At 51.5% G+C, this 27,940-nt stretch overlaps 1 protein-coding gene across 2 annotated transcripts; it reads right to left on the reverse strand.

Moving 5' to 3' along the window:
* Positions 1-328: 328 nt before the first annotated feature.
* PYROXD2 (pyridine nucleotide-disulphide oxidoreductase domain 2) lies at positions 329-27,827 on the reverse strand. 2 transcript variants are annotated; one of them, XM_042907496.1, is made up of 17 exons: positions 27,505-27,827; positions 26,668-26,846; positions 22,316-22,335; positions 19,675-19,768; positions 19,517-19,590; positions 14,309-14,464; positions 11,768-11,921; positions 10,874-10,935; positions 10,680-10,777; positions 8,735-8,876; positions 8,196-8,330; positions 6,837-6,909; positions 6,418-6,574; positions 3,808-3,962; positions 2,988-3,094; positions 1,379-1,499; positions 329-608 (listed from the first exon to the last, which is right to left on the reverse strand). In XM_042907496.1, exons 2-17 carry the CDS (start codon positions 26,792-26,794, stop codon positions 538-540), a joined length of 1,746 nt encoding a protein of 581 aa, XP_042763430.1. In that variant the 5' UTR covers positions 26,795-26,846; positions 27,505-27,827; the 3' UTR covers positions 329-537. The 2 variants fall into 2 exon arrangements, with proteins under 2 accessions (XP_042763430.1, XP_042763429.1); XM_042907495.1 differs by lacking the exons at positions 22,316-22,335; positions 26,668-26,846; positions 27,505-27,827 and adding an exon at positions 22,395-22,917 and having other exon boundaries at positions 1,379-1,614.
* Positions 27,828-27,940: the final 113 nt, after the last annotated feature.

Consider the following 27,940-nt stretch of genomic DNA (forward strand, 5'->3'; position numbering starts at 1 on the left):
CTAGGTGCTAAGTTAAACAAAGAACATTGAAGAGACGCCTTTCCTCAGAACACAAAAATGACAATAGGACCTTCATGGATAATATTAGCAGCTGGACCATCACCGTGCCCTGAATGTGTATGGTGTGTGCCAGATACTGGACTAAAGTATGACCTATTGTCCTACCTGATCTTTAGAGCCAATCCTTTACAGATGAAAAATCTGAGTTGAGCGAGATTAAGTAATGAGGTGGTTATATCTATATCTATCTATATTTGTGTCTATATCTCTGCATCTACTAAAACATACAAAATATACAGTAATGTATAGAAAAGACGCAAACCACTTATCTAAAACATTGTTTTTAATAACACAAAACTGGTTCACTCATGAAGACATGGGTACCAGGTTAACAAGTATCAAATGTAACCTGTACGTTTCTCCTAAAATAGTGCCTTGAGCATGAGGGCTTGTCTGCCGCATCCTGGGAAACTGACCCAATGGGGACTTAAAATCTCAAGGGTGGATTCTTTGTTCTGGGTCAGAGTCGGTTCAGGGTCACATGCTCTTGAGGTCTCTGAAGACGACATGGGCTGCATTGCGTCCCGCGGCTCCCATGACGCCTCCTCCTGGAAGGGAGTCTCCCGTGAACCTAAGCGGTGCTCACGACCGTCCCCAGGGAGCAGGCGGGGCCAGAGCTCGTGGGGAAGCCAGCAAGGAAGCAGAGCATGGGCACCTGCAGGGCGGTGCTGGGGACGTGAGCATCAGAACTGGGACGACTATTAAGACAGATTCTGGGCTCGCCTCCAGGCTTCCTGCTCAGAGCTCTGGGCAGGGGGCCCAGTGCACAGTCCAAGCACCTGCCCCCTCAGTCTGGAAAGCCAACGCACTGGATGGAGACCCTCTGGGTGTGAAACTAAAGCGTCAGACTAAAGGTTCAAGGGGCAAGGGGTGGAAGCTCAGACCTCTCTGGGGCATGTCCACAGGGGATGGCAGCCCTGGCAAGGTCAGCGAGGCTTGGAATGGACGCAGGCAAGAATTTTTAGATTAAGAAACGTAATGTTACCAATTCTCACTGGTCTGACATCTGGAGGGGGAATTCAGGGACACGGGTCTTTCACAACCAAAGTTGGCATTTGGAGCGCCGCCTCTGGGGCAAATTTTTAAACCTCGTTGGGAGGAGGTAGGAGCTACCCCGAGGGTGTGGCCAGCTGGCAGAGTCCCCTCCTCCCACCTGTTTCCTGTGCACTGAGAATCCCCAATATGGGGATGGCCTGTTCTCATGGGAGTTCCTTGCTCCCCTCCATCTCTCCCTGCCCCCCTTCTCCCCCGTCAGCAAGCTTCTGCCGTCCAGCCAGCCCCCACAGCCCGCACAGGGAAGAGGGCCCACGTCACTCACCAGGGTGGGCACCGCTGCCACAGAGATACAGGCCCCGGAGAGGACAGCGGTAGCTGGAGTACAGGGGCACGGGGCGGGCGAAGTAGAGCTGGTCCAGGGTCATGGCACAGTGGAATATGTTCTGCGGGAGGCAGGGCCACAGTCGTTGACATAGGAGTGTTATGGTCTTTCGTGCCTTTGCAGGTTTCTTCCCCTCCCCTTCTCCAAGGAAGGTTCTTTTCCTTCCAGCATGTTTTCTTGGAAAGGGGAGGGGAGAGAGAGGACAGTTGCATGTCCTTGGGCTGGGGATGGAGTTTTCCAGAGGCATTTTTCAGGAGGAAAGAAAGGTGAGGAGCACCTTCAGAGTGTGAGAGAGAAAGAAGAGGGAGATGTTAAGTGTTTGCCAAGGACTACAAATCCTCCTCAGTCTGTTTGAAAAATGGAGGATTTGACCTATTTTGGCAGCCGGCTCATGTTTCCTTGGCCAAGACACCCACCTGAGCCTGGGTCCCAGGGGTCCAAGCCCCAGCAGAGTCACAGTGGATGGCAGACAGGGACAGGGTACTCAGGCTTGGTCCTGCTCCCCTGGCTGGGGTCTGAGCAGCTGGGAAGGTGTGGGGGCAGGAGGAGCAAGGGGAAGGGGAAGGTCAAACTTGCAGGGCGGGTCTGGACAAGAAGATCACACCTGCTTGACGTCCCTCCAGCTAACCACGTCAGCATGTCCCAAGCTGGGCTCCTCCTCCCCTACCCCCCAAGTCTGCTCTCTTCCACCTTCCCCACCTCGGTGGGCGACATCACCTTCCCCGCCTGGGCCTCCAGATGGACCCTTCACGTCACCTCCACCCTGACCACATTACACTGAGACTTCTCAGTTCAGCCTGCCCTATGCCTCCCATAACCATCCACTCTGTTCCCTTCCCACCGTCTGGCCTCCTGCACTCTATATCTGGACCAGCGCTGTCCAATAAAAACATAACATGAGCCACATATGCAATTTTTATTTTCTAGGAGCCACATTAAAGTTTAAAAAGAAAATGGTGAAATGAATGTCAATAATATATTTTATTTGACCTAACAGAGCCAAAACATTATCACTTCAACATGTGACTAATACAAATATTATTAATGAGATGTGTTCCATTTTTTTTGTCCTAAGCCTTTGCAGGCTGGTGGGTGTTTTATGTGTACAGCCCGCCTCAGTTTGGCCTCACCCACTGAAACCACCAAGAGCCACGTGAAGCTGGTGGCTGCAGTATGGACCTGGCCTCCTAACTGGTCCCTTTGCCTCCAGTCTCAACAAGGCTTTGATAAATCAGAGAGGAAAGTCCAAGGACCTGCTACCTTAAGAGGGGAGCTCCCTCTGAAGAAAGCCAGATGGGAGAGGTGGCCATGGATGTCCAGACGGGACATCCTGGTGACTTTCTCAGCAGGCACTGCCTCTCCTGTCTGATCTTACTCCTCCCCACTCCCTAGGTCTGACCACTTCTCTGTCCCCTCTCCACCGTGGTCTCTGCACTGTCCTCCCTTCTCAATACGGGCTGGGTGTGGAGAGACAAGATAAAACCAAGTGGGCAGGCCAGGGAGTGGGGGTGCAGGGAGAAGAATGTGATGAGGGATGCCTTATACTCACCCCTCCAGGAAGCCCAAAAATTCTCTCCAGATCAGGCGGTGTGAGGATGTCCCTGCCCACCACGGAGCCCTTAAAGCCAGGGGCGTAGGCCTCGATGCAGTCAAACACTGATTACAGAACAGCACAGAAACGAGATGGTGTGAGCAAGAAGAAGAGGAGACGCCATGATTGTACAACTTGGCAAATGTATGAAAATTCATTAAACTACACACTTAAAATGGGTCTATTTTTATCATATGCAAATTATATCTCAATAAGCAAAAAATACACAAACAGTTCATGGGCAAGTAAATAATTCATTACAAAGGCCTCTGGGTCCACCCCACTTTCCCACCTGCTCATCCCAGCCCTAAACACAAAGTTACTTGTCTCCCGTGTATATGCAAAGCTTTCTTCACCTCCTTGCTCTGCTCAAGCTGTTTCTTCGCTTGGAATGCCCATTGCTGCCTGGCCAACTCCCATTCTTCCTTTAAAACCCAGCTCAAATGTCTCTTCCTTATCTCTCTGGCACATACCTTCCTTCTTCGACTCACAGAGTAAGTTGTATTGTAAGACTGGTTTCTCTATTCATCCCCCCAAATCCCGACTGGACTGTGAGTAACGTTAAGGACAGGAATCGTGTCTTTCAGGCTTTCTTAGCCCAGTGCCGGACCCTAGCAGGCACTCCTTGTGTTGACTTGGGTTCCCTTGGGTTCTTCTCTCCCTTTGGGGGCAGGACCTGGCATTGTTAATCCTGAATGAGCAGATAGGAGGAGAGGGGTCCATTGGGGCTGCACGGCCACCGGTCACTCTGGAGACAGGACGGTCTGGCCCTCTTTACCTTTGTCTGCATAAGCGTTTCTCTCCTGCTCATCCCACACCTTGCCTCCAGCCATCGTGTAGGGAGTGTACTGTGTGAAGAGCGAGACAACATGGCAGCCGGGGGGAGCCAGGGTAGGGTCCAGCGAGGAAGGGATGCAGAGCTCAATCATAGGCCTGCCACATGGGGGAGGAGAGAGGGTCAGGGGCAAAGAACAGCAGTTGCCCTGAAGGAAGGGCTGGGAGCTTCTCTGAGGTGCCAGGGACATAACGAAGGAAGGCCCGGGGTAACCTGGTGCCAAGGTCGCTGTCTCTTCGAGGCTGTGGTGGTTGCTTGCCTGCACGGACTCCGTGTCCCCCAGGACAGTCCAGAATGCTCCAGAGGATCTCCCAGTCCCTCACCAGCCTCCCCACCCCCCGCCCCAGGGCCTCTGGTCCCCTTTAGCCTCCTTCCCCAATGGGTGCCTGTCCCCACCTTCCTCCACTACTGCCTGGGCTCTGCCAGGCCTCTCAGGTCTCCGGGGCCCAGCGGGCAGCACAAACAAAGGAGGGAAGGGGCCAGGCCTAGGGCAGCAGGTGCTCAGGTAGCCGGACTTCATCCCCGGTCACCTTTCCCTGAGCAGGCTGGGGAAATCAGAGCTTCCGGGGCTGTGGCCAGCAGACAGAACCCTGAGCGGTTTCCCACCCCCTCCCCTGCTAACAATGCCCCGTCTCCTTGGGGCACGTTTTCCCTCTAATCTCCACATCTGACCACCTTCAGGCCACGTGAAATGGCCTTTTCCCTGCATCCCTCATTTACAACGTGTCTTCTGAACCTGGATGTCCAGTAGGCAGCTCCAGAGTAACCTGTCCAAACCCGAATGCCTAAAGCCTGCTCCTCCCCAGCCAGACACACCAGATCCCCCTTCTTCGTAAAGACAAACACCATCGTTTAGCAGCTCCTCTTTCTTGCTCACACCTGACTTTTGTCCAACAGCAGATGCTGCCAGCTTCACCTTCAAATACCCAGTATCTGGCTACTTCTTTTGCTGTTGTTGTTTTTAAAATTTTTTTTAATGTTTTATTAATTTTTGAGAGAGAGACAGAGCATGAGTGGGGGAGGGGCAGAGAAAGAGGGAGACACAGAATCCGAACCAGGCTCCAGGCTCTGAGCTGTCAGCACAGAGCCCGACGCGGGGCTCAAACCCACGAACCATGAGATCATGACCTGAGCCGAAGTTGGACACTTAACTGACTGAGCCACCCAGGTACCCCTATCTGGCTACTTCTTGTCACTTCCACCACCCCTACCCTGGTCTGGGCCACAGTCCTCTGTCTCTTGGATTCTGCAATAGTAACCAATTGCAACAGATGCCTTTTTTTCTCCAAACAGTGGCCAGAGGGGTCTTTCCAAAATGTAAGTCAGGCTCTGCACAAACTTTCCTGGAGTAAAAGCCAGGAGTAGCTTCCAGGGCCCAGCAGGATACAGCAGCCGTAGCTCTGGGACCACCCCCCCACTCCTCCCTTCACTCCCAGGTTCTCTTCCTCTGGCCTCTCTGGTCACATCCCTGTGCCTGCAACACACCACTCCATTCCTGCCCCAGGGCCTTTGCACCTGACTTGCCCTCTACCTGGGTGTTTTCCCTCAGATATTGATAAGATTTTTATTCTCAATTTTTTGGGTCTCTGGTGCCACGCTATCAGAGATGCCTTTCTTTCCTGACCTTCTTATAAAGGCTAGCAAATCCTCCCTTCTTCTGACCTATTTTTCTCCATATTATCAGTGCATGTTTGTTGATTGTCTTGTCTTCCACAACAGAAGGTCAGTGACCTGAGGGCAGAGGCCATGTTGACTCTGCTTGCTGCTCTGTGCCCAGGTTCCTGGACTAAGCCTGTTACAGAGTAGGGGCTCCAAAATATTTATGAATGAGTAAATGGGCATTGCCTTTTACCCTTCTCTCAGGGCACTTGTCCTCTTTACCTCATGCCATAAATATTTATGTGCCTGCCTTACGATAAGCTCTGTGTCCGTTTCATGCCCCTGCCTGACCTCCAATTCCCCCAACCTGTACTCAATAGAGTCCCGCCCAGAAAAGGTTTTCAACAGGCTTTGGTGGAAGTTGACAGTATGGAGAGATACTTGCTCTTGTAAGGTCCCTGCCTGTTCCCAGAAGGATGGAGAGACAGCTGGGATGGGAGGTAGGAAATGCTTTTTAGAAGTTTTCTATGAAAGCATCTTATCAGAGACAAGAGAATATGGAGTAGGGGAATCGGGTGAGTGTGTGCCCATTGATGGGGCTGCCAAATCAGAGAAACCCCTTCTCTTCCAGAAAGCATTTTCTGCAATTCTTCTCCAAGGCCAGTGCTGTTTTCTCTGCAGTCCTTTGCTCTCCTGCTAATACGTGACACTTGGCTGAACCATGTCCTACTCTTTACTCCTTACCTGCCCTGGCCCACAGGCTTCTTGTCTAGATGTACTTCCTATCCTTGGACTTAAGTATGGGTTTAGGCAGATTCTGAGACACTGTGAATGTTTAACACCAGGAGGAAGAGGCAATCCTTGCCATGTCTAGACAGACCCCTCACCCACCCCTCACCTGGCCCATGCGTGTAAGATTGTAACAGGGGACACCAAAGCCCAGCGGCCACCCACCTGTGGGAAGGCAAGCCATCCATGGCATCTTCAAAGGCCCGGTGGAGAAGGAGGGTGTCTTCACAGTTCAGGTGGATGGAGCACTGGTGATGGGGCAGTGGCTGGCCCCCAGGAGCATTGGGGGCCGCCAGGAAGTCAGGCAGCCTGTCGACAGCCACTGATGGACCAAAGAGGAGGATGAGGGCCCAAAGGCCCATGTCCTCAGACCCCAGGATCCTCCTTTTCTACCCTTCACCCTGCTCACCCAAGTGATGTACTGGAAAGAAAAAGTATGAAAGAGTGTTTCACCTTCAAACTAGGGGGCAGGCTGGAGGGCAGAGAATAGAGGTGATGATGTAGGCCAGTTCTTCCCAGACTTGGAAATTTCTCACTCAGGTAATGTCAGAAGAGACAGCTCTGCAGTCTGGTGTGCCTCTTACCATTGATCTTGGTAACAGGTGACTGGGTGTCTAGTCGGGAGATCCTGTCCATGAACTCCTCAGGAAGCCATTCCTGGAAGAAGGTTCCATGAAAACACCTGGGGATGGCTGAGGCCCCAAGGGGCTGCCTTCTTCCTTTGCTCAGGATGGTCCCTCAACCTCTACTGCCAGAAATCCTCTCCATCCTTCAGAGCTCAGCCAAAGCACCTCCTCTGTGAAGTCAGCCTGGATCCCCTCCAGCTTAACACTAACCACTTCTTCCTTTGAGCTCTGCCAGAGCAATGTATATGGCCCACACCAGCTCCTGCTTTGGATATGGCCAGTGGGCTACAGGCCCCTTTTCTCCTCTGGTCTCCAAGCTCTTGTAAATCTTGGTTATTTCAGAATTGTCTTGACAAGATGCTTTTGAACAGATGTTTGTTGAATTTTCTTAGTGGAATTACTCAGAAAAAGTGGTATCTTGTCCCCCCCCCCCCCCCCCGCCCCAGGTAGTCCCAAGAATGGTTGGGACCTCCATACTCATATACATATTATCATATCTTCTGGTGACAGGGAAGGTGTGATCAATTGCAAAAATTTCCCCCAATCCTCACCCCTCCCTAGATACACACACCTCTGTAACATCCTCCTACTGTGATTCTGCGCTTGTGACAAGTTCATGTAAGGAAGTAGGATGCAAACAGAAGCCTGAAAAGCACCTGCATGAATGAGTTTGCTCACTTTTGTCCTCTGCCAGGCCCTGAGAACATGCCTGGACTTACATTGGAGGATGAAGGACACATGGAGCAGAGCTAGTCAACCTGGTCATTCCAGCAGAAATCGTCCTGGATTAGCCCCAGCCAGCCAACCTGGGCACATGAGCGAAGCCAGCCAAGATGAACAGGACCCACTAGTTGACCCACAGCTGATGGAAGGTGCATGAGCAAGCCCAGATCGGCTGAACTCAGCCAAGTTCAACTGAATTCTCTAGTTCTGTGTGCTAAATCAGTATTCTTAATATATGCCCACAAGCTGAGCATCCATATGGCCATAGATAATTGACACAGATGCTGGAATTAGCATTGGCTAGAGGGGGAATCAGGGTAGTAGGGTAACTCTGGATTAAAAGTCAGACCCGGGTTCTAGCTCCGGCTCTGCCAATCGCCAGCTGCATGGCCTAGGTCATCTCATTCCTTCGGACCTTCCTTCCCACCCGTGAGGCTTCTTCCCTGTTTGCTACCTGCCTGTTGGGTAAGGAAGAGATGGCTTCCCCCAGTGCAGATACCTGGCACTTACATCTCCCATCCTCATGCAGTCCTGGCTCCCTTGACCAACACCCCCCATGTTGGTGGACAGCTTGCCTCCACCCTCAGGCCTTACCTGTGGTGTCAGCTTCAGGAAGGTGACCTGTGGAGATGCGTTGGACAGCACCACCTTACTCCTCACCTCCGAGCCGTCTTGCAGCACCACTCCTTGGACGCGCCCTTCGCTGCTCACCTGCACTTTGGCCACTGCCTAGAGCCCACCAGAGTGAGGCCCCAGAAACCCCCCAGGAAGAAAAATACAGTTGGATCTTGGAGGATTTCCATTGTCTGTGCTGCTCTGGGGCACTGCCAGCTTCCGCAGCCTGAAGCCACCCTGCTGGGCTCTGCAGCAAAGTGGTGAAGACTTAGCCCACTCACTCTAATGGAAAGGCTCAGCCCAAACGGGGTTAGGGGCCAGAGAATTCAAAGGGGGTGGTCCGAAGAACGGGGGCCTGGTTGACAGCTGCCCAGCCATTAACAGGCTACATAAATTCAGCCCCTTGATTCCAAGCCCCACGTTGTGCCTCAGTTAAAGGAGGACATTCTGAATTTGACATTTGGTTCTATACTGAGATCCTTGCAAATAATCAGGGTAAGGGGTAGGGGGACATTCACCTTTTCAGTGAAGACACTTGCTCCATGTGCAGTGGCTGAGCTGGTGATGGCATCAGAGAGGGCACCCATGCCACCCTGGACATAGCCCCAGGCCCCTTGCATCCCCTCCAGGCCCCCCATCACGTGATGTAGCAGCACATACCTGAGGACAGACCACTGGGATTTAATCCCAGAGCTTAGGTGCAAATAGACCTTTCTTTCTGGTGCCATTAGCCTCTCCCTCCCCCTGTACTGCCTTTCCCAACAACCTTTGAATGGGCACTGCCTCCATGCCATCAGGTGCCATCAACCCTGCCTCCCAAAGAACTTTCCAGTTCTTGCTCCCTGAGGCCTTTTCCCTGATCCAGGCCTCTCCTCTCATCCCTAAACTGCTGCACTGATGTTCTTCTAGTTGGACCACTTTCTCCCACCCTTTCTTTCCTGCAGGCTTGGAGCCCAATCTCAAAACCTAGCTGAGTCCTGTCACTTCTCTCCTTTGATGCCTTCACTGGCTTGGTGTTGCTCTCAGGGTCATTGCCAGTCTCTGAAAATGACCTCCGGGGCTCCAGCCTCCTCCCTCACCATGCTCCCTGTTGCGGTCCGCACTCCTGCCAAAGCAAACCCCCGCATCATCTGTGCTCAGCCCCCAGTGTCTGCACATGCTGTTCTGGCAGCTTCAAGGCCCCTTCCTCCCTCCTGTTTGTTTACCTAATTCCTCCTGTCCTGAGAGTCTCAGATTAAACATGCCTTCCTCCTGGAGACCTTCTCTGACCCTGGACAGCATTGTTTCCCTGCTTTACCCCCATCCTAACCCTCACAGAACTCCGGTATCATCATCTGCTCTGTGTCTACCTCTCCTATTAGGATTTCAGCTCCATTCACTACCTGGCCCCAGGTCCTGGCACAGGGAAGTGCTCCATCAATATTGACTGAAAGAATTAATGAAGAAACAAATTACTTAAAGGCACACTTCATAAACTGGGCAGTAGCTAGGCCTCCTGGAGACCTACAGAGAAAAGGACAGAAGGCACCAGCTGGAACATCCAAATTGGCTGGTGGATCACAGAGTTGGCCAAAGTATGGCAACCGCTGCCAACCCCCTTCTTCCATGGCCCTGGGGAATTCAGAGCTGGCTTAATGTGTGTTGAAAAACCACTTCCAAGGGTGGTTCTCATCTTTTCAGAGAAAAGCCACGTTGATGCAGCTTCTAGCTGCATCTTGTGATACACCAGAAATGGCCCAACACTTGGCAGTATCCTCTATCCCAAGACACGTACACACACACGCACACGCACACATACAAACGCACACACACACACCCCACATACCCTCCGTTCCTGCTCCTACAAGTGGCCGTTAACTCATCCCATAGGTACAGACTTCACTGTGTCTGCCTGCCCCCTCTTGGATCAGGCTGTCAACACAGCCCCCACCTATAGTGTTCCACCCTCACCAAGGTGTGTGTGTGTGTGTGTGTGTGTGTGTGTGTGTCTTGGAACCCACGGAAAGGAACTTTGTGTGTGGGGGGGAGGGCTAATGGGACTTTGTGGGAGGAGAAGAGATAAAAAGAGAGACAGAGAAGGAGTGAAAGGGAGAGAGAGACAAAAGAAGGAGGAAGTGGGGGAGGAGGAGGAGAGTGGGAAGTTGTTCATGTTGAGATATACCAGTGGGAGAGAGGTTTTTCTCACTGAAACAGTAAGGAGTAGTGGCTAAGAAGGAGGATTTTGGAGGGTCAGACAACGTGGGCTGGAAATCAGTTCTGCAACCACTAGCTGTGTGACTTCAGGCAAGACCTGCCCCTTCTCTGAGCCACGGCTCTCAGATGTTGCTCTGAGGGTTAGATGGGAGCTTGGCTTCGTGCCCGGCTCACCCAGAGAGCTCGGTGAGCGGTAACAGCAGCTGTTAGCACTTGTGGGGGATTCACTCTGCTCTCGCTGCACCCCTCACCACCACGCCCCACACTCACCCACTCCCCGGAGTGTGGGGACTTGTCATGGCTCCAATCACAGCATCCGTTGCCAGAGTGGCTTTTAGAGGCTCGGACTCAAACCACTGATCCAGCACCTAGGACAGCAAAATGTCAGGGAGAAGGGCATAGGGACCTGGGGAGGACAGTCCCCCTCAATGTGGGGTCTAGCCTGAGGCTGGGAAGCCCCTCACCTTTGTAATTGGAGCTGTGAGGACCTGGTAATACTGGGGCAGCTGGGCTCCCAGCACACGACCTAAAAGAGAAGACCCATAACGCATAGGCTGAGATAGGCAAGAAAGAGTCAGTCCAATCCGTGATATCTCTGCTCCTACCTCTTTATCTGTAAAATGGGAGTAATATTTCATATCCCAGGAGCTACTGTGAGGACTGAGTGACATATGTAAAGCATTTGCAAGTTCATAGGCACTTAATACATTTTAGCTGTTAGAATTATTTTTGGGAAAATGTTAACTTGTACCTTATTCCCTTACTTCGAACTCTGTAAGGCCCATACCCTGGGAGGCAGCCAGCTTGGCCAGGCCATTGCTCTCAGGCTGATTCACACTACGCCGGAGGCTCACGGGGCAGAAGGGCTCTGAGGACACGGATCGTGATCTTTAGCTGTTGTAGCCCCAGTGCCTAGCTTAGTGTCTGGCACACAGCACTTGCTTAATACATTTCGTCGCATGAAGCTTCTTGGACTGGTCATCCGAGAGGCAGTGTCTATTTCTGGCATTTGTGATAGATTCTATTGGCTCTGATCGGTCCTTCACTCCTCCCCGAATCCACACACTTTGTCCATGCAACTCTGCAGCGTCTCCTGCTGGAAATCTTTCCAGTTTCACTCCTCCTTTCCTTGGGGTCACCCTTCAAAGTGAACTATTTGCATATAAGCCTTTTCTCAGGCTCTGTTTCTAGGGCGGGCTGGGCAAAAACCTTCTCCCCAGAGTACTCGGACAGCCCCTATTAATTGGTGGCAGGTGGCAGGCTGAAGAAGGTTCAGGCTTTGGTCCAATCATCGGGAAAATGGGCTCGAGTCCCCAAAGGTCACTCATCATACCCAGATGCCTGCACTTTGGACCTACCTGCCTGCAGCAGGGGTTTGAGGGTGGAGAGCGACTTGAGCCTTTGCAGCAGGGAACCCCTCTGGAAGGCCTCCGCGTCCACCGGCGCTGCATCCAGCAGAGGGTCTATGGCTAATGCCAACCGATTCATGAATGCCTCATATTTGGGGAAGGCCTGGAACAGAGAGCCCTGAGTCAAGGCCCCATTGCTTAGAATCCCACAAGGACATTGCCCCACTGCTCTGCCCTCCATGCCGCCCCCATGTGGCCTGCTGCTCCTAGCCAGGCCTCCGTGACTCCTCAGGCAAATTACTCCCAGTTCTGGGTCTGTGTGAGCTGATGTCAGCGCTAGGGGAGGTCGGAGAAATCCTGAGCAGTACATGAGCCAGTAGGGTGGTGGCAGGGACAAGGAGTTATGCTGGCCAAGACCAGTTATCAGCCACAGAAAACTGGCAAGTATCCTAGGATGTGGTTTCTGTGATAAACCGTGAAACCACTTTAAAGTTTCTCTTCTCAGTCCTGTCTTCCCGTGTATTACTGGTAAAAGAAAGATCCCTTCCCCTGTATTCCAGCATGATGACTATTGTTTCCTGGCCTGCAAATCCCCTCCATCTTCTTGTCCTATCCAGAAACAGAAGCCTACTCCCCATCGCCCCACAAGCCCCCCCGAGCCGAGTCCATTTCTCTCTTTCTCTTTTTTTTCAGAATCCATTTCAACAGAGTGGTTAGGACACCCACCCTTCCTTCACTGTGTGGGTGACAGGAGCTGGGATGGAGGCCTCTGCCACCAGGGCCCTGTCTCAATCCTCAGCCCTCACCTTTTAATTTTTTGGTTCATCTATACTCATGAATATATCCATGGAATTTTTTTTTTCAACGTTTTTTATTTATTTTTGGGACAGAGAGAGACAGAGCATGAACGGGGGAGGGGCAGAGAGAGAGGGAGACACAGAATCGGAAACAGGCTCCAGGCTCCGAGCCATCAGCCCAGAGCCTGACGCGGGGCTCGAACTCACGGACCGCGAGATGGTGACCTGGCTGAAGTCGGACGCTTAACCGACTGTGCCACCCAGGCGCCCCTATATCCATGGAATTTTAATAAGGTTACAGAAGGAAAAGTTCTGTGTGGAAGTACATTTGAGAAGTCTTGATAAAAATGACCTTAGCAGCCTTCTCTACAGTAGGCCTTTAATGTGACAACATGAAAAGATAAAACCGGGATTCGGTTTCCTTACTTTCCACCCCAGGATGTGGCCTCTGCCTCCTGTTCCTGTGGTCACTAGCACGCAAGGCCTCAGCCACTGTCCTATAGGCCTGGGGACGTGGCCTTGTCCTGAATCCTCTCTGGTGCATCTGAGATGGTCAGGGTTTAGAGGAGAGGGTGGAGGCAGGCGTCCCCAGCCCGCTGCACAAAAGAGAAGCACTTTGAAAGAGCAAGCTCCCCAGGTGATTCTGCTCATTGGCCAGGCTTAGAAACCACTGGCTGAAGAGAGATTCTGTGTGTCTGCAGTTCTCTTGGTTTTACTCAACAATAGAGTACAAAAAGCAACACACATGGATTGTATTAACCTAGGTTCTCCTTACTGTCCTCACTGAGACATGAGTTAATACTATGCCTCAGCTTGTGTCTAGGCTTGGTACAAAAATATGTCCATTTAAAGAATCTATATCTGCAACACCAGTCACACCAGGCCCATAAGATTATTCAATGACTCAAGGGGCACCTGGGTGGCTTAGTCAGTTAAGCATCTGACCTCAGCTCAGGTCATGATCTCACCGTTTGTGAGTTCGAGTCCTGCATTGGGATCTGTGTTCACAGCTCAGAGCCTGGAGCCTGCTTTGGATTCTGTCTCTTCCTCTCTCTCTGCACCCCCCCCCCTCTCTCTCTCAACAATAAATAAACATTAAAAAAAAAGATTATTCAATGACTCATATACATGAAGGTACCCAACAAATTCCTTATAATGCAATCCCAAGGGAAAGCTATGCATTCTCCATCAGACCTATGTCCCTCCTTCCAGCAGACCGGCATGCCATCCTGGACAATTTCTTGCCTTGGGCTGCCTGGGGATTAATGCCAGATCGAATGAATATTACAAATCTCTTGTCCTAAATTCCTGATCCAATTCATTCTATCCATAATTGTCTCTGATCCTCCCTTCATTCCTCTTTTTTGGCTTTCATGGCTTTAATATTGATAACCACCTGGAGTTCTAGTTGTAAGCAGGAAAGATGGAAAGCACCGTAGTAGAAGTACATACCGGTGGATTCCCTTTTGAAATTCAGCCAGCAGAGACCACCTGAACAGTGGCCTCATAGTTTGAGGGTCTCCAGTGTCCACCGGCCTTAATCACTGTCTTCCATTCCCTTCTCTCTGAAGTGCTCGGATCAGAGGCTACCACAGACCGGAGCCCTCCTAGGGCAGGTGGGGTGGCCTGTCCCAGCCCTCGTGGCCTTTGGACGACATGCTCTAGGATGACTCCGAACAGGCCCAATTCCTTTCGGGAGCCACCTCCAGGCTGGCAAGGGAGGAGGAGACCCGTTGCCAGTCCCTTTCCCTACCTGCGCATCTCTCCGCGAGAACTGGGCAATCTGCTTCTGGTTTTCCGCCATGTCTGTGCCCAGAAGAAGGGACCTGGGGACCTTGTTCCCTGTGCCCTCTTCCAGCATTGGGGTGAAGGAGTAGGGGTTCCGAAGATGAAGCCTCAGCCCGTGTTTCTGCAGAACACACATAGCAAAGCAACATTTTAAGGGATCTGTGGCCTCTGCCCTTGACCCTTCTCTGATTGGGTTCGCAACAATTTAGGTCTCTGCAAACAGTTCCCCGAGGCACGTGGCACTGGTTCTTACATTTTCTAATGTAAGTGCATAAAAAGCGTGCTTGCCCAGGCACTCTTTGGCAGGCCACGCCATACCACAACATGTCATACCACACCATGCCACACTACACCACACCATCCCACACCACACTATACCACACCACACCAAGCTACCCTGTGCCAAGGACTGTACTAAGGTTTACAATGATCACCTCACAACAACTCTAAGTACATTGTCCTCACTTTACGAATACAACAACAGAGGCACAGGGCAGTGACATAACTTGTCCAAGGTCACCTTGGGAGGTGGATCTGGGTTTCAAAACCACATCTCTGTGACTCCAAAGCTCTGACTCTCAGCACTAGTCTATAACTGCCCCCACTTCAGAAATAAATAATTAAAATTTAGAAAGACACAATAAAGCAATGGTTATGTGAAAATCCATACTTACGAGGTAGATAAATTATTCACATCAAAAAATTTTATTTACTTTGCAGACTCATTTACTCCAGGGTCACTTTAAATGGAAGTTCCCTTGATGCATTTAAAATATGATTTGACTTAACAAATATTTGACTGGCAAACAGAACTTTCCAAGAGCACATCTACTTCTTCAATGGAGGTACAGATAAAACACAAGGGGCCTGAGCTGGCCCCACAAATAAGACTTACTATTCCAACTAAAGACTTCTTTTTTTCTGAAACCACTTTATTGAGGTATGAGTGACATACCAAAAGCTGTACGTATTTAATGTGTTTAACCTGATGAATTCGGCACCTAGAGACTTCTTTCCCAGATCCTTGGCCAGCTCCCTCTCCTCTCTGACTGCTCTGTTCACATGTCACCTGAGCAGCAAGGCGTCCCTTACCAGCCCAGCACTTTCTGCCCCCTCGTCTTGCTTTATTTGTCTTTGAAGCACTTACTGCCCCCTGGCTAACTGCATACTTAGTTACTCAGTCTCCCCCAAGTGTAATGTCAGCTCTATGAGCTCAAGGGCATAGTTTCTTTTCTCAGTGCTATATCCTTAGCACCTAGATATAGTGCAATCAATACGTATTCTGTTGACTGAATAAATTGAATGTCATGTTGCAGACCAGGTACATGTCCAGAGACAGAAACAAGATCTGAGTAGAAGTTCTGGAAAACACAAGGAAACCAAAAAAGCCCTCTCCAACAATTACAGCTGACATTTCCCTAAGCCAGAGATATTCCAGATGGTGGGATTGCCATGGGGAGAGCATTCTGTGGAGGGGAGTCCAAAGGTTTGGTAGGGGTTTGGGTTGGAAGACCTCCAGAGTCCTTTCTAACACCAACATGGGGAAATGTGTTTGATCCAAGCTGGAGAAAATTTCAGGTTGGTTTCTCTCAGGTTAGTCTTTCTCACCCAGGAAGCATCCTTAGTTTCTCCTTTTCCTTTCCCCTCATCCCAACAGTCACCAAGTCTCACTGGCTGAGTCTCCAGAAGTTGTCTACTTCTCTCCATCTCCACTGCCCCTCAGCGCAAGCCACCATCTTGTGAACTACCGCAGCCACCGCCTCACCCATCTCCTTGAGACCACAGCCGCTTCTACCACATTCCACACCACCCAGCAGGCGGACTGACCTTTCATGAAGTCATAAACTCCATCCCTCCACTTCTTCTGCCCATGGCACTCAGAATAAAATGCAGTCCCTCCTTCACAGCCTACAAGGTCCTATGTCAACTGATCTGGACCCCCTCTCCCACACCCTCAGCTGCCCCTCTGCCATCACGGTCTACTTTCTTCTGCCTTGGGCCTGTCCACCTCTACTTCCCTCTGACTGGAACATTCTCTGCTCAGGTGACCACAAGGCTGGTGACTTCTTAGCATCCACATGTCAGTTCAAATGTCACCTCCTCAGGGAAGTTTTCCTGGTTGCCAGTCCAGGCTGGACTTCTGGTCCTTCACTACCATATTGTCTTGTTTCCCTTTCTTTAGGCAACACCTACCTCTACTTGAAGTTCCCTTCCTAAGGCAGAAGCCTTGCTGCCCCCATTCACCACAGTGTCCCCAAGGGCTTCTCCCAGTGCGGGACACAGGGAAGGGGCTCAGAAATGTTTACTGAATGAATGAATCAATAACCCACCCCAGATAAGGGACCCAAGAGTTATTTCAAGTAGAACTAATTGAATATGATTTTTTTTTTTTTTGTCTGACTCAGGACTTTCTCATCAATTGAACCTTTGCCATTCTTGATGGCTTTAATTATGTGGTGTCAGAATCAGAAGAGGGATGTTGAATCACCATTAGATTGGTTCAGATCGTGCAGTTCTCTTATAAAAACAAAGCCCTTCTTCTGATTTCCCCACAAGTGTTCTCAGCATGCATAGCACCCCGGGTGGAAATCGCTAGGAAGGGACAAGGTGTATATGAGGGACCAGAGGTAAGGGAGATCTAAAGGGTGTGGTTCCCGGGCCCCAGCATAGTCCTGCAGAATCAGCCCTCAAATCAAGGTCCCCCAGGGTCCCATCAGTTTCCCACATTGTTCTGACAGACCTGAAAGTTTAAGAGCCTTGCATCAGGTTTCCAGGGAGCAAAGTGGGAGCACACTGATCTGGTTGAGACCCGGAAGAACAGAGAGGGAGGGGAGGGAGGACAAGGGGTTGCCACTTGAATGAGGTCAAGGCTGGCCCAGGAAGAGCAGGATAAGGCAGCCCCTGGCTGATTCGGGAGAAAAGACCCCCAGAGCAGAACTCTGCCCTCCCAGCCTGGATTCCACTGCTTAATGTGGGGTGGCTATCAAAGCAAACCAGGATAGTGGATAGACCCGGGAGGTGATCCAATCTGATGTTCTTGTTGACAGCTGGGGAAACTAAGATCCAGAATGCAGGCCCCATTGAGGCCCCGAGTGGGTGGGGTAAACCATCCTCTGGCTCAAGGATGGAAGAGACGCAGTGGCACGAAAGGCTAGCCTCACACTTTAGGTGAGGGCTTAGTCTAACCGGGGACAGGCCTGTAGTGGCCAGGTCTGATAGGCAGTGGCCGGCCCGGGTCCCCGGGTCGGCTGCCTTTTCTGCGGCCTCAGTTTTCTCAGCTGCTACATGGGAGTTATAGTGCTAGCTGACAATTATTGAGCACTAACCATGCCCCAGGCACTGCACTAATGATGAGCGAACCTATTAAAACCACCACAATAGCCTCACCATGTAGGTACTATCACCATCCCCACCTTACAGATGAGAAAGACGGGGCACTGGGAGGCAGCTGATAAAACCATCAAGCAGGGATTCAAAACTGTTAGGTCCCAGGGTGTGTGAGCTCAGCCCTGTCTTCTGCCCAGACCCCACCTGGAGAGCTCCTGCCTGTGACCTTGTCCATTGCAAACTGTAAAGTGCAGGATCGCTATCAGGATGCCTGTGGCGGCACATTGGACCTCAAGAACAGGGAGAAGGAGGCAGGTAGACCTGATGCAAATTCTGTCATTTCCCAGTGTGTGAACTTAACCTCCCAGCACCTCGGTTCCCTCGTCATAAAACGGGAACACTAAAACAATTCTTGTCTCACAGGTGCAGCCCAATTGATAGAGCATTAGAGCTTGTAGTCCAGGTTGTGACACTGGTAATTAAACTGTTCTTTATTGTTGTCTGGAAAGAGGACATTCCTAGAACGACTTCAGTTGCCCTGTTGTAGACGCCTTCCAGGTTGCCAGTGTCCTGGTCAATAAGGTGCTCCAGGCTCCGTCCGGGATTAATTCTGTGCATCACGAAGCAGGACTGTTCTGTCCCATGATTTGGGCACCACGCTCCTATTAATGCAGCCTAAGGTTAGGGGTCAAGTCATACACTCAATTCGCTTGGGAGTTTCTAGTTAAAGGAACCCTATGACAGAAAACATTTTCAAATGAGTAACTTCTATAAAGAGAACACTCGTGGAAATTTCCATTCTGTCATCCTGAGTTTTCAGAAGTTACATTTTTCAAAAGAAGGGTCTACCCACAGCCCCCATCCGCAGCCACATCTGCCACTATGTATAATGCGTGCATTTGCAGGTTGCCTTCAGCACTAATCTGGTGTGGACTGCGGACCAGAGACCCTTTCCCAGGCCTTGGCTAGATTTCATCCAGTCCTGCCTGGTTGGCCGTGATTTCTCTCTCTAAGTAGGCAACAGTGGTTGAAGATCTTATTATAAATTTCAAACTTTCAATTTAGAGCAAAGTTGATGCTAAAGTGCTCACAGCTTCTTGTATGGATGATACACAGGATCCTTTTCCCTGAGTAGTGGTGACCCAGGCACAAGCAGGGAGAAGCTAAGTGGGCTCCAGAAATGCGGGGACCGAGTTTACAAAAGAGGCAGTGATCTGCAAGGACAGGGGCAGAGCTGGGTCAGCCTGTGGCCCAAGGTTAAGCTGACTAAGAGGAGTCATCTAGGGGCCAGTCAGCGTTCTCAGGACCCCTCAAAGCAGCCCAGGAGCCAGAGGAGCTGAAAATCCCTGGGGTCCAACTTCCTGCTCAAGAGACTGAGAATAGTAACAGGATCTAAAGATTAATGAGGGAAGAAATCGGGCTCTTGTCAGAGGCCCAGGGGTTCAGGCAGGTACCCAGCGAGGGCCAGGTGACATGCCAGGAGGTGATGGGGCCGGGCAGAGCTGGAACCCCAGTCCCGTGCAAGGCACCAGCCAGTGTTGCATGCAGAAACATGGGCCTGGTGTTCACAAGGCTTGTTCTTCAAAAGATGTCCAAGTTTTATGTGAAATTTCCCATTTTTAAGGCACTGGGTAGGCTAGACAAAACCCATCTGCGGGAATGCACCAAGGAGAGCATGTGGGTAGACAAACCCTTGGATAGAAGAGAGACCCCAGGTGCAGGGAACCACGTGGGTGCAAAATAGGGAGGCTTCACCCCAGGTGGGGAAGCTGGAACCGCCCCTCCCCCACCATCAGGCCATGGGTAGAACCGGGGGGGGGGGGGGGGTGGGGGGGGGCAGTTCTACCTTCAGCTCCAGGTCGATGTAAATCTGTGGCCTCAGCAGGCTGAGGAGGTAGGATGCTCGGGAGAACTTAAACCCTGAAATGGAATCCGATAAAGACAGTCACCGGTGGTCACCACTGGTCGCCCTCTGCCACCCCCACACCACCTCTCAGGGCTCACCTGGGATGATCTCCTCAGTGACAGCTGCACCTCCAATCACTGGGCGTCTCTCAAAGACTGCCGTGTTCACCCCCAGTCTCTGCAGGTACGCCGCCTGGGGGGTACACAGGGTCTTCCCTTCATCGCTGGGGCCCACCTGCCAGCTCAGGGTCCTCGCTACAGGGCCGGCGTGCTACCCCTAGGCTCATGCTGTTCCCGCTTCTGGGGATGCCATTCCCCTTGCTTCCTCCGTAAATTCGCACTTTCCCAGATGTCTTGCAAGATGCAACACGACTGGTCCTGCCCCTCCATGTCCCAGCTGAAGGTGACCTTCCCTCCCGCATGGCCTGGGTGGCTCTGGGAAGTCACACTGCACCCTGCCCAGGCCCGCTCAGGGTGCCCATCTCCTCTAGGTGAGGGCAAGCCTCATGCCTCCTCAGAAGCACAGAGGCGGCGCGTGAGCTTGCCCAGTGAGCACCAAGCTAGACCGCCAAACTCTACTTCCTCTTTTTGCTGGAGCGGCCTCAGCACCTAATCCATCTGGCCTGTTTCCTCCAGTGCAAACACGGGCCTGATGATGGTAACACCCCCTTGGCCTGCTTCACGCACTGATCCCTGACACACAGCACGTGCCCAAGAGAGGAAGCTACAGTTACAGCACAGCTTTATTTGGGGGGCGAGGGGACAAATATTGCAGGGATTTTATTAACTTTTCCTAGCACTTAGTGGGAAATCAGTAAGTATCTGTTAAACTGAACTGGACCTGAGTCTACAGACCTGCATTGCTGGTCCTCCCACTACCATCCCTGCCAAGATAATGACAGAAACGGTGTAACTCAGAAAGCTTGTTTTTAAAAGTTTACTTGGCAATGACTCTGTGCCAGACCCTGTGAGTGCATCACCCCATTTAATCCACCTCACAACCCTAGGGGCGGGCGCTATGATTCTCCCCATTTCACAGATGAGGAAACTGAGCCCAAAGGAGGTAGCTTGCCTCAGGCTCACAGAGTAGAGGTGTTGGGAATTGAACCCAGATGGTCTGGACTCAGGATCTATACTCCTGACACATCTCAGTGTGGAAGAAAAAAAGCCACTCTGGCATTGGGAAGCCGCCTGGCCCTTGGCCGTAAACCATACTCTCCCATCACACTTGAGCAGCCTCACAGAATGACAACCTCAGACTGAGACCATGATAAATGGGACAGAACAAGCTCATCTCACAATTTTGTCTGAGTACAAACATAAAACAAGGGCTCTGGGTCACCCACAAGATACCCAACACCGCCCCCTCTCTTGGCCAAAATTAGTGGTTGCTGCTTCCTTACCAGTTATCCTCTCCTCCTACTGGTCCCTCTCCCCATAGATAAGATTTATCGAGATGCTAGTCGCAGGGGCATTCCTGCTCTGACAGTATCCAGTGTAGAGCAAACCCCTCTTTTGCCCCCCAGATCATCCAACCAGAGTTCATATCCTAGAATAGGCTCTTCTTAATCCCCTCCTCCTGAGCTGCCTCCCGCTCCCTGCCCCCCCCCCCAAACCAAAGCCAGTCACCACCCAACTCCCTGAATGGCAGGGCTGCGTCTGGGTGGGTCTTCGGCTAGAGGGCACTGACACCAACCTCCCTTGGGCTAGGAACCTCCAATAACAAGAGTCCCCATCTGTGAGGCTTTGTGTGGCTGGTCCTTAAGGCACGTCACTTGCTGGCTTTATGGCAACTCTGAGACTGGGCATTTTTATTCTTTTACGGTGGTTGAGATAGCCTAAATGACTTGCCTTGACCTTCACAGATAGAAAGTGGCAGAGCTGGGGGATGCGCCTGTGTTCATATTAACATAAAATCAATGTTTTAAATTACTGATCAGTTGAGTTACATAGCACTCCCTGTAAAATGTTCAAGTAAAACTAATATGTCAGGGAAAAGGATGAAGATTTCATGCAAGTCTCACGGCCCCCTCTCCCCAGCATTGCAAAGTCCTCCTGTATGGATATTCTAGAGCAGCCTCTGCTTCAGGAGGATGTACCGTGCTTGTCTTGTGAACACCTCTAGCGCACACTTTAGCTTTCTAGGGTACAGGGACCAGAGTTTGAGAAGCACAGCCTCAGGATAGCCCTGACCTGGCTCAGCTTTGGACCTAGAAGCCAGTGGTGTTGGGGCAGGGCCCTGCCTCCTCTGCTAGCCTGGCTTCCTTGCTGTCTCCAGGGTATACCTGGGGCTGTGTGGCTGCTGGGTACTTCAGGGTGACACATGGCAGAGACCCAGCTGTGCAGCACAGGGACTATATACACAAGGACCGCCCCCTCATCTGTAGTCAGAGGGCCCCACCCACCAGGCCTCAGCTCCCCAGGCTCTGACATGTCTCCCAGCCTATGTCAGTTACATATGCTCCCACCTCTTCATCATTTTGTTTCTGAAAGCTCCCTGACTCTCCCAAAGTCATGGGGGAAATGCACATATGTTATGGAGAGGATAGGAAAGAGAGCCTCTGATACTCTCCTTAACTACCAAAGAAATCCATTTGACAGCCACCGATCAGTGCCCTGGAGAGGAGGCTAGCCGGCCTCCCCATGTCTCCCGTGGCCCACACCCTGCCTGCTTCCTCACATTCCGGCGACAACCTCATGTCCAGGGGTCATGAAGTGGGGCAGAGGGGGAGGTACTCACAGCCACCAGCCCATTGTGTCCTGCAATGAGACAAGGGAAAGAGGAGGAGAGCAGCAGTGGTCAGCAAGCAGACATATACCTGAGGAACGTGGTCACCCATCCCTGTCCCCATGCTCGTGAAGATCCTGGGGACGTAGCAGAGAGTTGGATGTTGCAACAGCATCTAGCTTGATGCCATAAAACACCTGGTCTGTGGGGAGTCAGAAAACCCTGGTTCTTGTCCTGGCTCGAAAAATGTCCCGTCACCCTGGCCTGGCCAGTGGCTCCACGCTGGAGTGAGGGGTGAGGAGAAATCCACAGTCATCAGACAAAAGCTATCTCACGAAGCCTCGCATTGCTGGGCTTCCCAGCACCTGGGGATGAGCAAGGGACTGGTGAGGGAGAGTCACGGTTTCCGTGGCAGGGACAGAAGGGGAGCGTGGCTGGTATGCTGCTAGGCAGACAAGCCCTCCTTGTCTGGTGTGGAATCACCGGCCGTCCAGGTGCGTGCTTGGGCATGTGGATGGCTGCTGTCCAACGTGGCTTGCTCTCCCCGAGCATGGTTCACTGTAGTGCCCCGGAAGGCTTTAGTCACATGACTTTGTCTTTGTCAACCACCAACATTCCTGGGGTAAGATGGGAACAGTTCAAAATGAAGTAACTGAACACAGCTTAAGGAGTGCCAGCCGATTGGGTGAACTTTGCTATTTTACATGTTTAAGTTTCTTTCCAAAGATCTTAGGAGGGCTGCCCCTGGGTTAGGAGCCCTAAACTTGACTTGGGATCCCATGTTGCACACCAGGCCCCCCTGGTAGCAAGTGCTTCTCCTGTTTCGAGAAGCTTCAGGACCACCTGAGAACCCCTCCCCAGAGTCAGCTCAGCAGGGCGAAGGCGGGGCCCTGGGACGGATTTCTCACAAGCCCCCAGGTCATTCTGATGTGGCCATCAGAGCCAAGCACAGCCGGTGGGGTGGGAGGGCCTCTTCTTCCCTCACTTTCAGGATAACTCGGAGCTGCTGATGAAGAATCCCTTGTCGGGCAGAGAACAGGCCCTGGTTGTTTTCAATTGGTGGGGACAGGCCTTGTCTGGAACACTTGGCACACATTCCTCCTTGGTGACAGAAGGTCACTATGAGTCTTCAGGGATGTCAGTAGAAGACTATGTTCTCTGAGCACCAACCTGAACCCGGCGTTCACTCAAATAAAATGTCCAGCCATTAATTTGACAAACATCCATAAATAGGAGGCAGCAATGACCCACATGATGGATTTCTTCATGGCTGAGCTGATTTTGTTTTACATTTTCCACACAGAGACTCCCAGAATTTGAGAAGTCATTGAGCCAACTTCTCTTCCATTAAAGGAACCTCTAAAACAGAGCTTTTCAACTCCCTTTGACCATGAGCCACAGGAAGAAGTACGTTTTACACTGTGACTTGGTACATAACCCGCCTAGAAATGTATTTAACAGACAAAAGCTTCATGAACAATATCAACTCATCCACGTGATAAGCATGTGAAGATCCATTTGATTACATTTCATTTGGAAAGACCAGTTAACATACTGTTTTTATATATTTTGAAAAGTTTCTTAATAAGGTTTAAAAAATATGCTGGATGGGATTCATGAATGGGTTGCAACCTGCAGTTTGAAAAGTCCTGCTCTCTAATATATACCTCAAATTAAAGGCAGACTGTCCTGGGCTCAACCTGGTTTCTGCTATTTACAGAACATGGCCCTCGGAGAGTCACTCTGACCTGCCATGAGCTTTGGGCTTCTTGCAGTGTTGGAGGGAGAAAAACCAATAATATATGTAAAGCATCTGACCCTGGGCAGGCCCACAATAAATGGTAGCTATTTGTCTCTTGAGTAGTGCTGATCATAAATCTCAGAAACTGAATAAAAGCTTCCAGGCAACTCGGTCCAGTTCAGTCATCACACGTTAGCCCACAGGTGCACAAACAGACCTCAAATGACAAAGGTCAAGATCCCATCAGCCCAGGACCCTCTTTCCTCCACTAGTCCATCCCCAGTCCTGCCTGGGCCCTCCTGTGGCTTCTGGTGACCTCTCCTTCCCCTGTGAGGGGGTCTTAAGCTACAGGCTCTGATAACCTCCAGCCTGACTCCAGGGATCCATAGATAGCCAGGCACGTGGGGCTCGTGGGGGAAGCTGTTCTGGACTCGGACTTTCAAATGTGGCCTGCGGCCGCCCGCGTCAGGCCCACTCCAAATTCTGGTCAGATGTGCTGACTTCCACTGAATCCTAATCACCAGGGGCAAGGCCAGGAACTGCATTTTAACAAGCTCCTTGGGTCACTCTTAGGCATATTTAGTTAAGTGACTAATCAGGGTCATCTTCAAGGTGGCTCCCGGGTAGTGGTGTGACCTCAGGGAGCAGAGATAACCCTTCTCTCGGAAGATGGCCACTCTGTTCCTTACTTGGTCCCCAAAAGCCCTTAAATGGGGCTTCCCTTTATGCGTAGCAATTAAACAATGTCAAGCAAAAACTCACACCTGAGACTCACACACATGTGGGCAATTCACTCTGGCATCTGGTGACCTGGAGTCAACTGTCCCTGCCAGAAGGCAGGAGGGGTGTGCCGTCACCAAGGGCAGAAAGGGAGTTGGGGGGGGGGGGGCGCAGTGCCATTTACTGCACCCAGTTAGGTCTACAGCTGGCTTCCCCCAGCCAGGAGGTTTGTGACAGTTGTCAAACACAGCCATTGCTACAATTTAAATTATATAAACTTATGGTGAAATAAATTATAAACAAAGGTAATACATACGCAAAACTTGTCAACTTCCCTACATCATATTACTATGTGTCACAATTACCTATGCTCTTGTGGTTTTTTACCTCTGAGCAGCCGTCAGCAGGCTGCGCTGTGTCACAGTGTCACAGTGGGCTGCTGTGACTCTTTTCCAAATTCACATGCAACCGCGTCACCGTGGTAACTTGAAGAAGGCCATGGTGGGAGTATTTGCACCATGAAAGTCAGTGAACATTACATGTCGTGGCTCCATGTATTGCTTTGTTGATGGTTAGAGTTATGAAAGCAATGGAGAAAACACTAACAATGCAGATGAAACCCAACCATGTGCTGTGTCCCTGGCTGTTCCATCGTGAAAAAGCACAAAGAATTAAGAAAGTATTCTCCCAGAACGGGAAAAACATGATCTGTTTGAGCGAAGTCTCTCCCGTCATGGAACAAGTGAAGTTCAGATGTACCTTTGTTGCTTTGCTTCGCTTCTACTCTTTGAAGTCAATCAAAAGGTCCAACATTCCCTTGGGCACTAGCCTTATTTGTCAGTAGGAACCAGAAGGTTGCTAAGTGTAGCAAAAATCCCAGAAATTTGGGGAGAGCCAGTTGGCCACCTGGAATTTAGAGTATTGCGGATCTTATTTGTAAAATCGTGTGCTATGCTTCTTTCATTTCAGTATTTATACTAAACTTACGTATATGTGTTTGCACACATTTTTCCCTGGAGAGGCGACCGTTAAAAACATTAACTGGCCATGACTGCTCTTAGAACATACAAAAATGAAGAGATGTCAGGACAGGATGCAGCTTTAAAACTGTGTAACGAACGTCTTCTTTCAATCCTGCCATTGTCTGTCTAAGCCCAGTGGGAGAGAATGCCAGAAGAGGCCCCTAGGGAGTGTGAATGGAAGGATCTGAGCAAAGGCAACCTTCTCCCAGCCCCACGCCCCACGCCCCACGCCCTCACACAGTCACGTGTCAGAATCACTCTGTAGCCTGGGGGTCAGCGAAGTGCAGCAGATGTGCAAGAAAGACAGCAGGGGCTGTTAGCCTCTGCAGACATGCGACTCATTTCTATTTTTCCCTAACCCCCCTTTATAGAACCTTCCAGTTTCCTTGGGGGATACATGGTCTTACTGGTGAAGTGGTGGCGACCAGAAGTCAGGGCACTTGGTATGACTGGATTTCATGGGTCTGTTATCCCAAGGCTCTTTCTTTCCAATCCTTGTGTACCATACGCTTTCTAAGAATGTGGTGCCAAGGGCTAATTTTGCAGGAGATACATGGAAACCCCTGCGCTCACCTATTCTTCTCTGGTCATTCTAGAAGGGAACACCAAAGCCCAGAGAGGGCAAGAATATGCCCCAGACCACACAGCAAGTTGATGGCAGAGCCAGCCCCACAACCTTGGTGCCTGCTCGCAGACTAAGTGGGCTTTCCACCCCCGCCCTGCCCCCCGACTCTGTTCTGGCCCAAACCCTGGTCATCCTGTGGACGGAGGAGAGGGAGGGGTGGGGCTTGGGAGTGCACCCCCCCAACTCCATTCCCCCACCCCCAGGGCTCTGAGCAGGGCCGCCTTCCTGCCCCTCAGCTCCAGCACATCCTGGTTACCTGCTCCTATCACCACGGCATCGTACTCAGGCTTTAGGCGTCCTCTGGCTTCCCAATGAGCTCCTCTCCAAGCAGGGCAAGAAGAGGCACCTATGACCCGGCCGAGTCCTCGGCCACTTGCAGCCATTTCTGCCCAGTACTAGGCCAGGAATTTGCTTACAATCAGCTTTCTGTGCTGCCTGGGCAGGGGGAGGGGCAGGGAGAGAACAGGAAGAGAGGAGGAGCTGCAGTCCAGCTGCCGTACTTGGCTCTGGGCCAGGACTACTTGGAGGACATGCAGCCTGCAGAGTCCACGCAGGGCAGAGTCTCGGGAGGTCACCTGTTCACCGGGCAGAAGTCGTGCCACCTCCAAAACGTAGAGCAGGCACTGTGCGGTTAACTCTAGGGCTCCCATGTGCGGGGGGCTGTGCCGACCACAGTCCTCAGCCTCTCACGGAAACCCTAGAACCCCCATTTTATGGACCAGGGCCACTGAGGCTCAGAGAAGGGACCGGGGAGGTCATGCAGGCAGAGAGTGTGCTGGCAGGGCCCCCTCCCCAGCACTGTCCTGCTTCTCATTAAGGGGTTTAATGTCTGGGATTTGCTGGGGAACAAGTCCAGAGGACGTGCTGTGAGACTGCTCTCGGGCCACAGCCTTCCGCCTGCAGGATAGTGAGGGGCTCGACACCCACCGCAGGCCCAGGCAACCCCACAGGGTCTCCGTGACCAGAGCCTCAGTACAATGAGGGCCACATCTGTCGCTGGGGTCCCCCCGAGAGCTGCGTGTTCTCTCCCAGACACTTGAGCACCCTGCGCTCAATAGGCCGCCTCAGAAGCTTGTAAGGGATGGGGGTTCACCTTTTTCTTTTGAAGGCCTGGTCATCTGTCTTCTGTCTTCTGGCACCTTTCCCATTTCCCCAAATCCTCAAGGATTAAAGATCACATCTGCAAAGATCTTCAGCTAACACCCTTCCTTGCTACCCTCTGGCCTGGCTTGTATCAGGTGCTCCTTTGTTCTCTGCCCATTGGCTAGCAGGCCACCTCTCTACGGTAGGAAAAAAGCACTGTAGGAGTTGAGTGTCTGTACTGCTATGACATCTGTCAGTATTCTAGAAACCCACTATTAGAAATGCATCTTAAGGGGCGCCTGGGTGGCTCAGTCGGTTAAGCGTCCGACTTCGGCTCAGGTCAGGATCTCGCGGTCCGTGAGTTCGAGCCACGCGTCGGGCTCTGGGCTGGTGGCTCAGAGCCTGGAGCCTGCTTCCGATTCTGTGTCTCCCTCTCTCTCTGCCCC

This window comes from Panthera leo, chromosome D2 (genome assembly GCF_018350215.1).
Source record: "Panthera leo isolate Ple1 chromosome D2, P.leo_Ple1_pat1.1, whole genome shotgun sequence".
NCBI lineage: Eukaryota > Metazoa > Chordata > Mammalia > Carnivora > Felidae > Panthera > Panthera leo.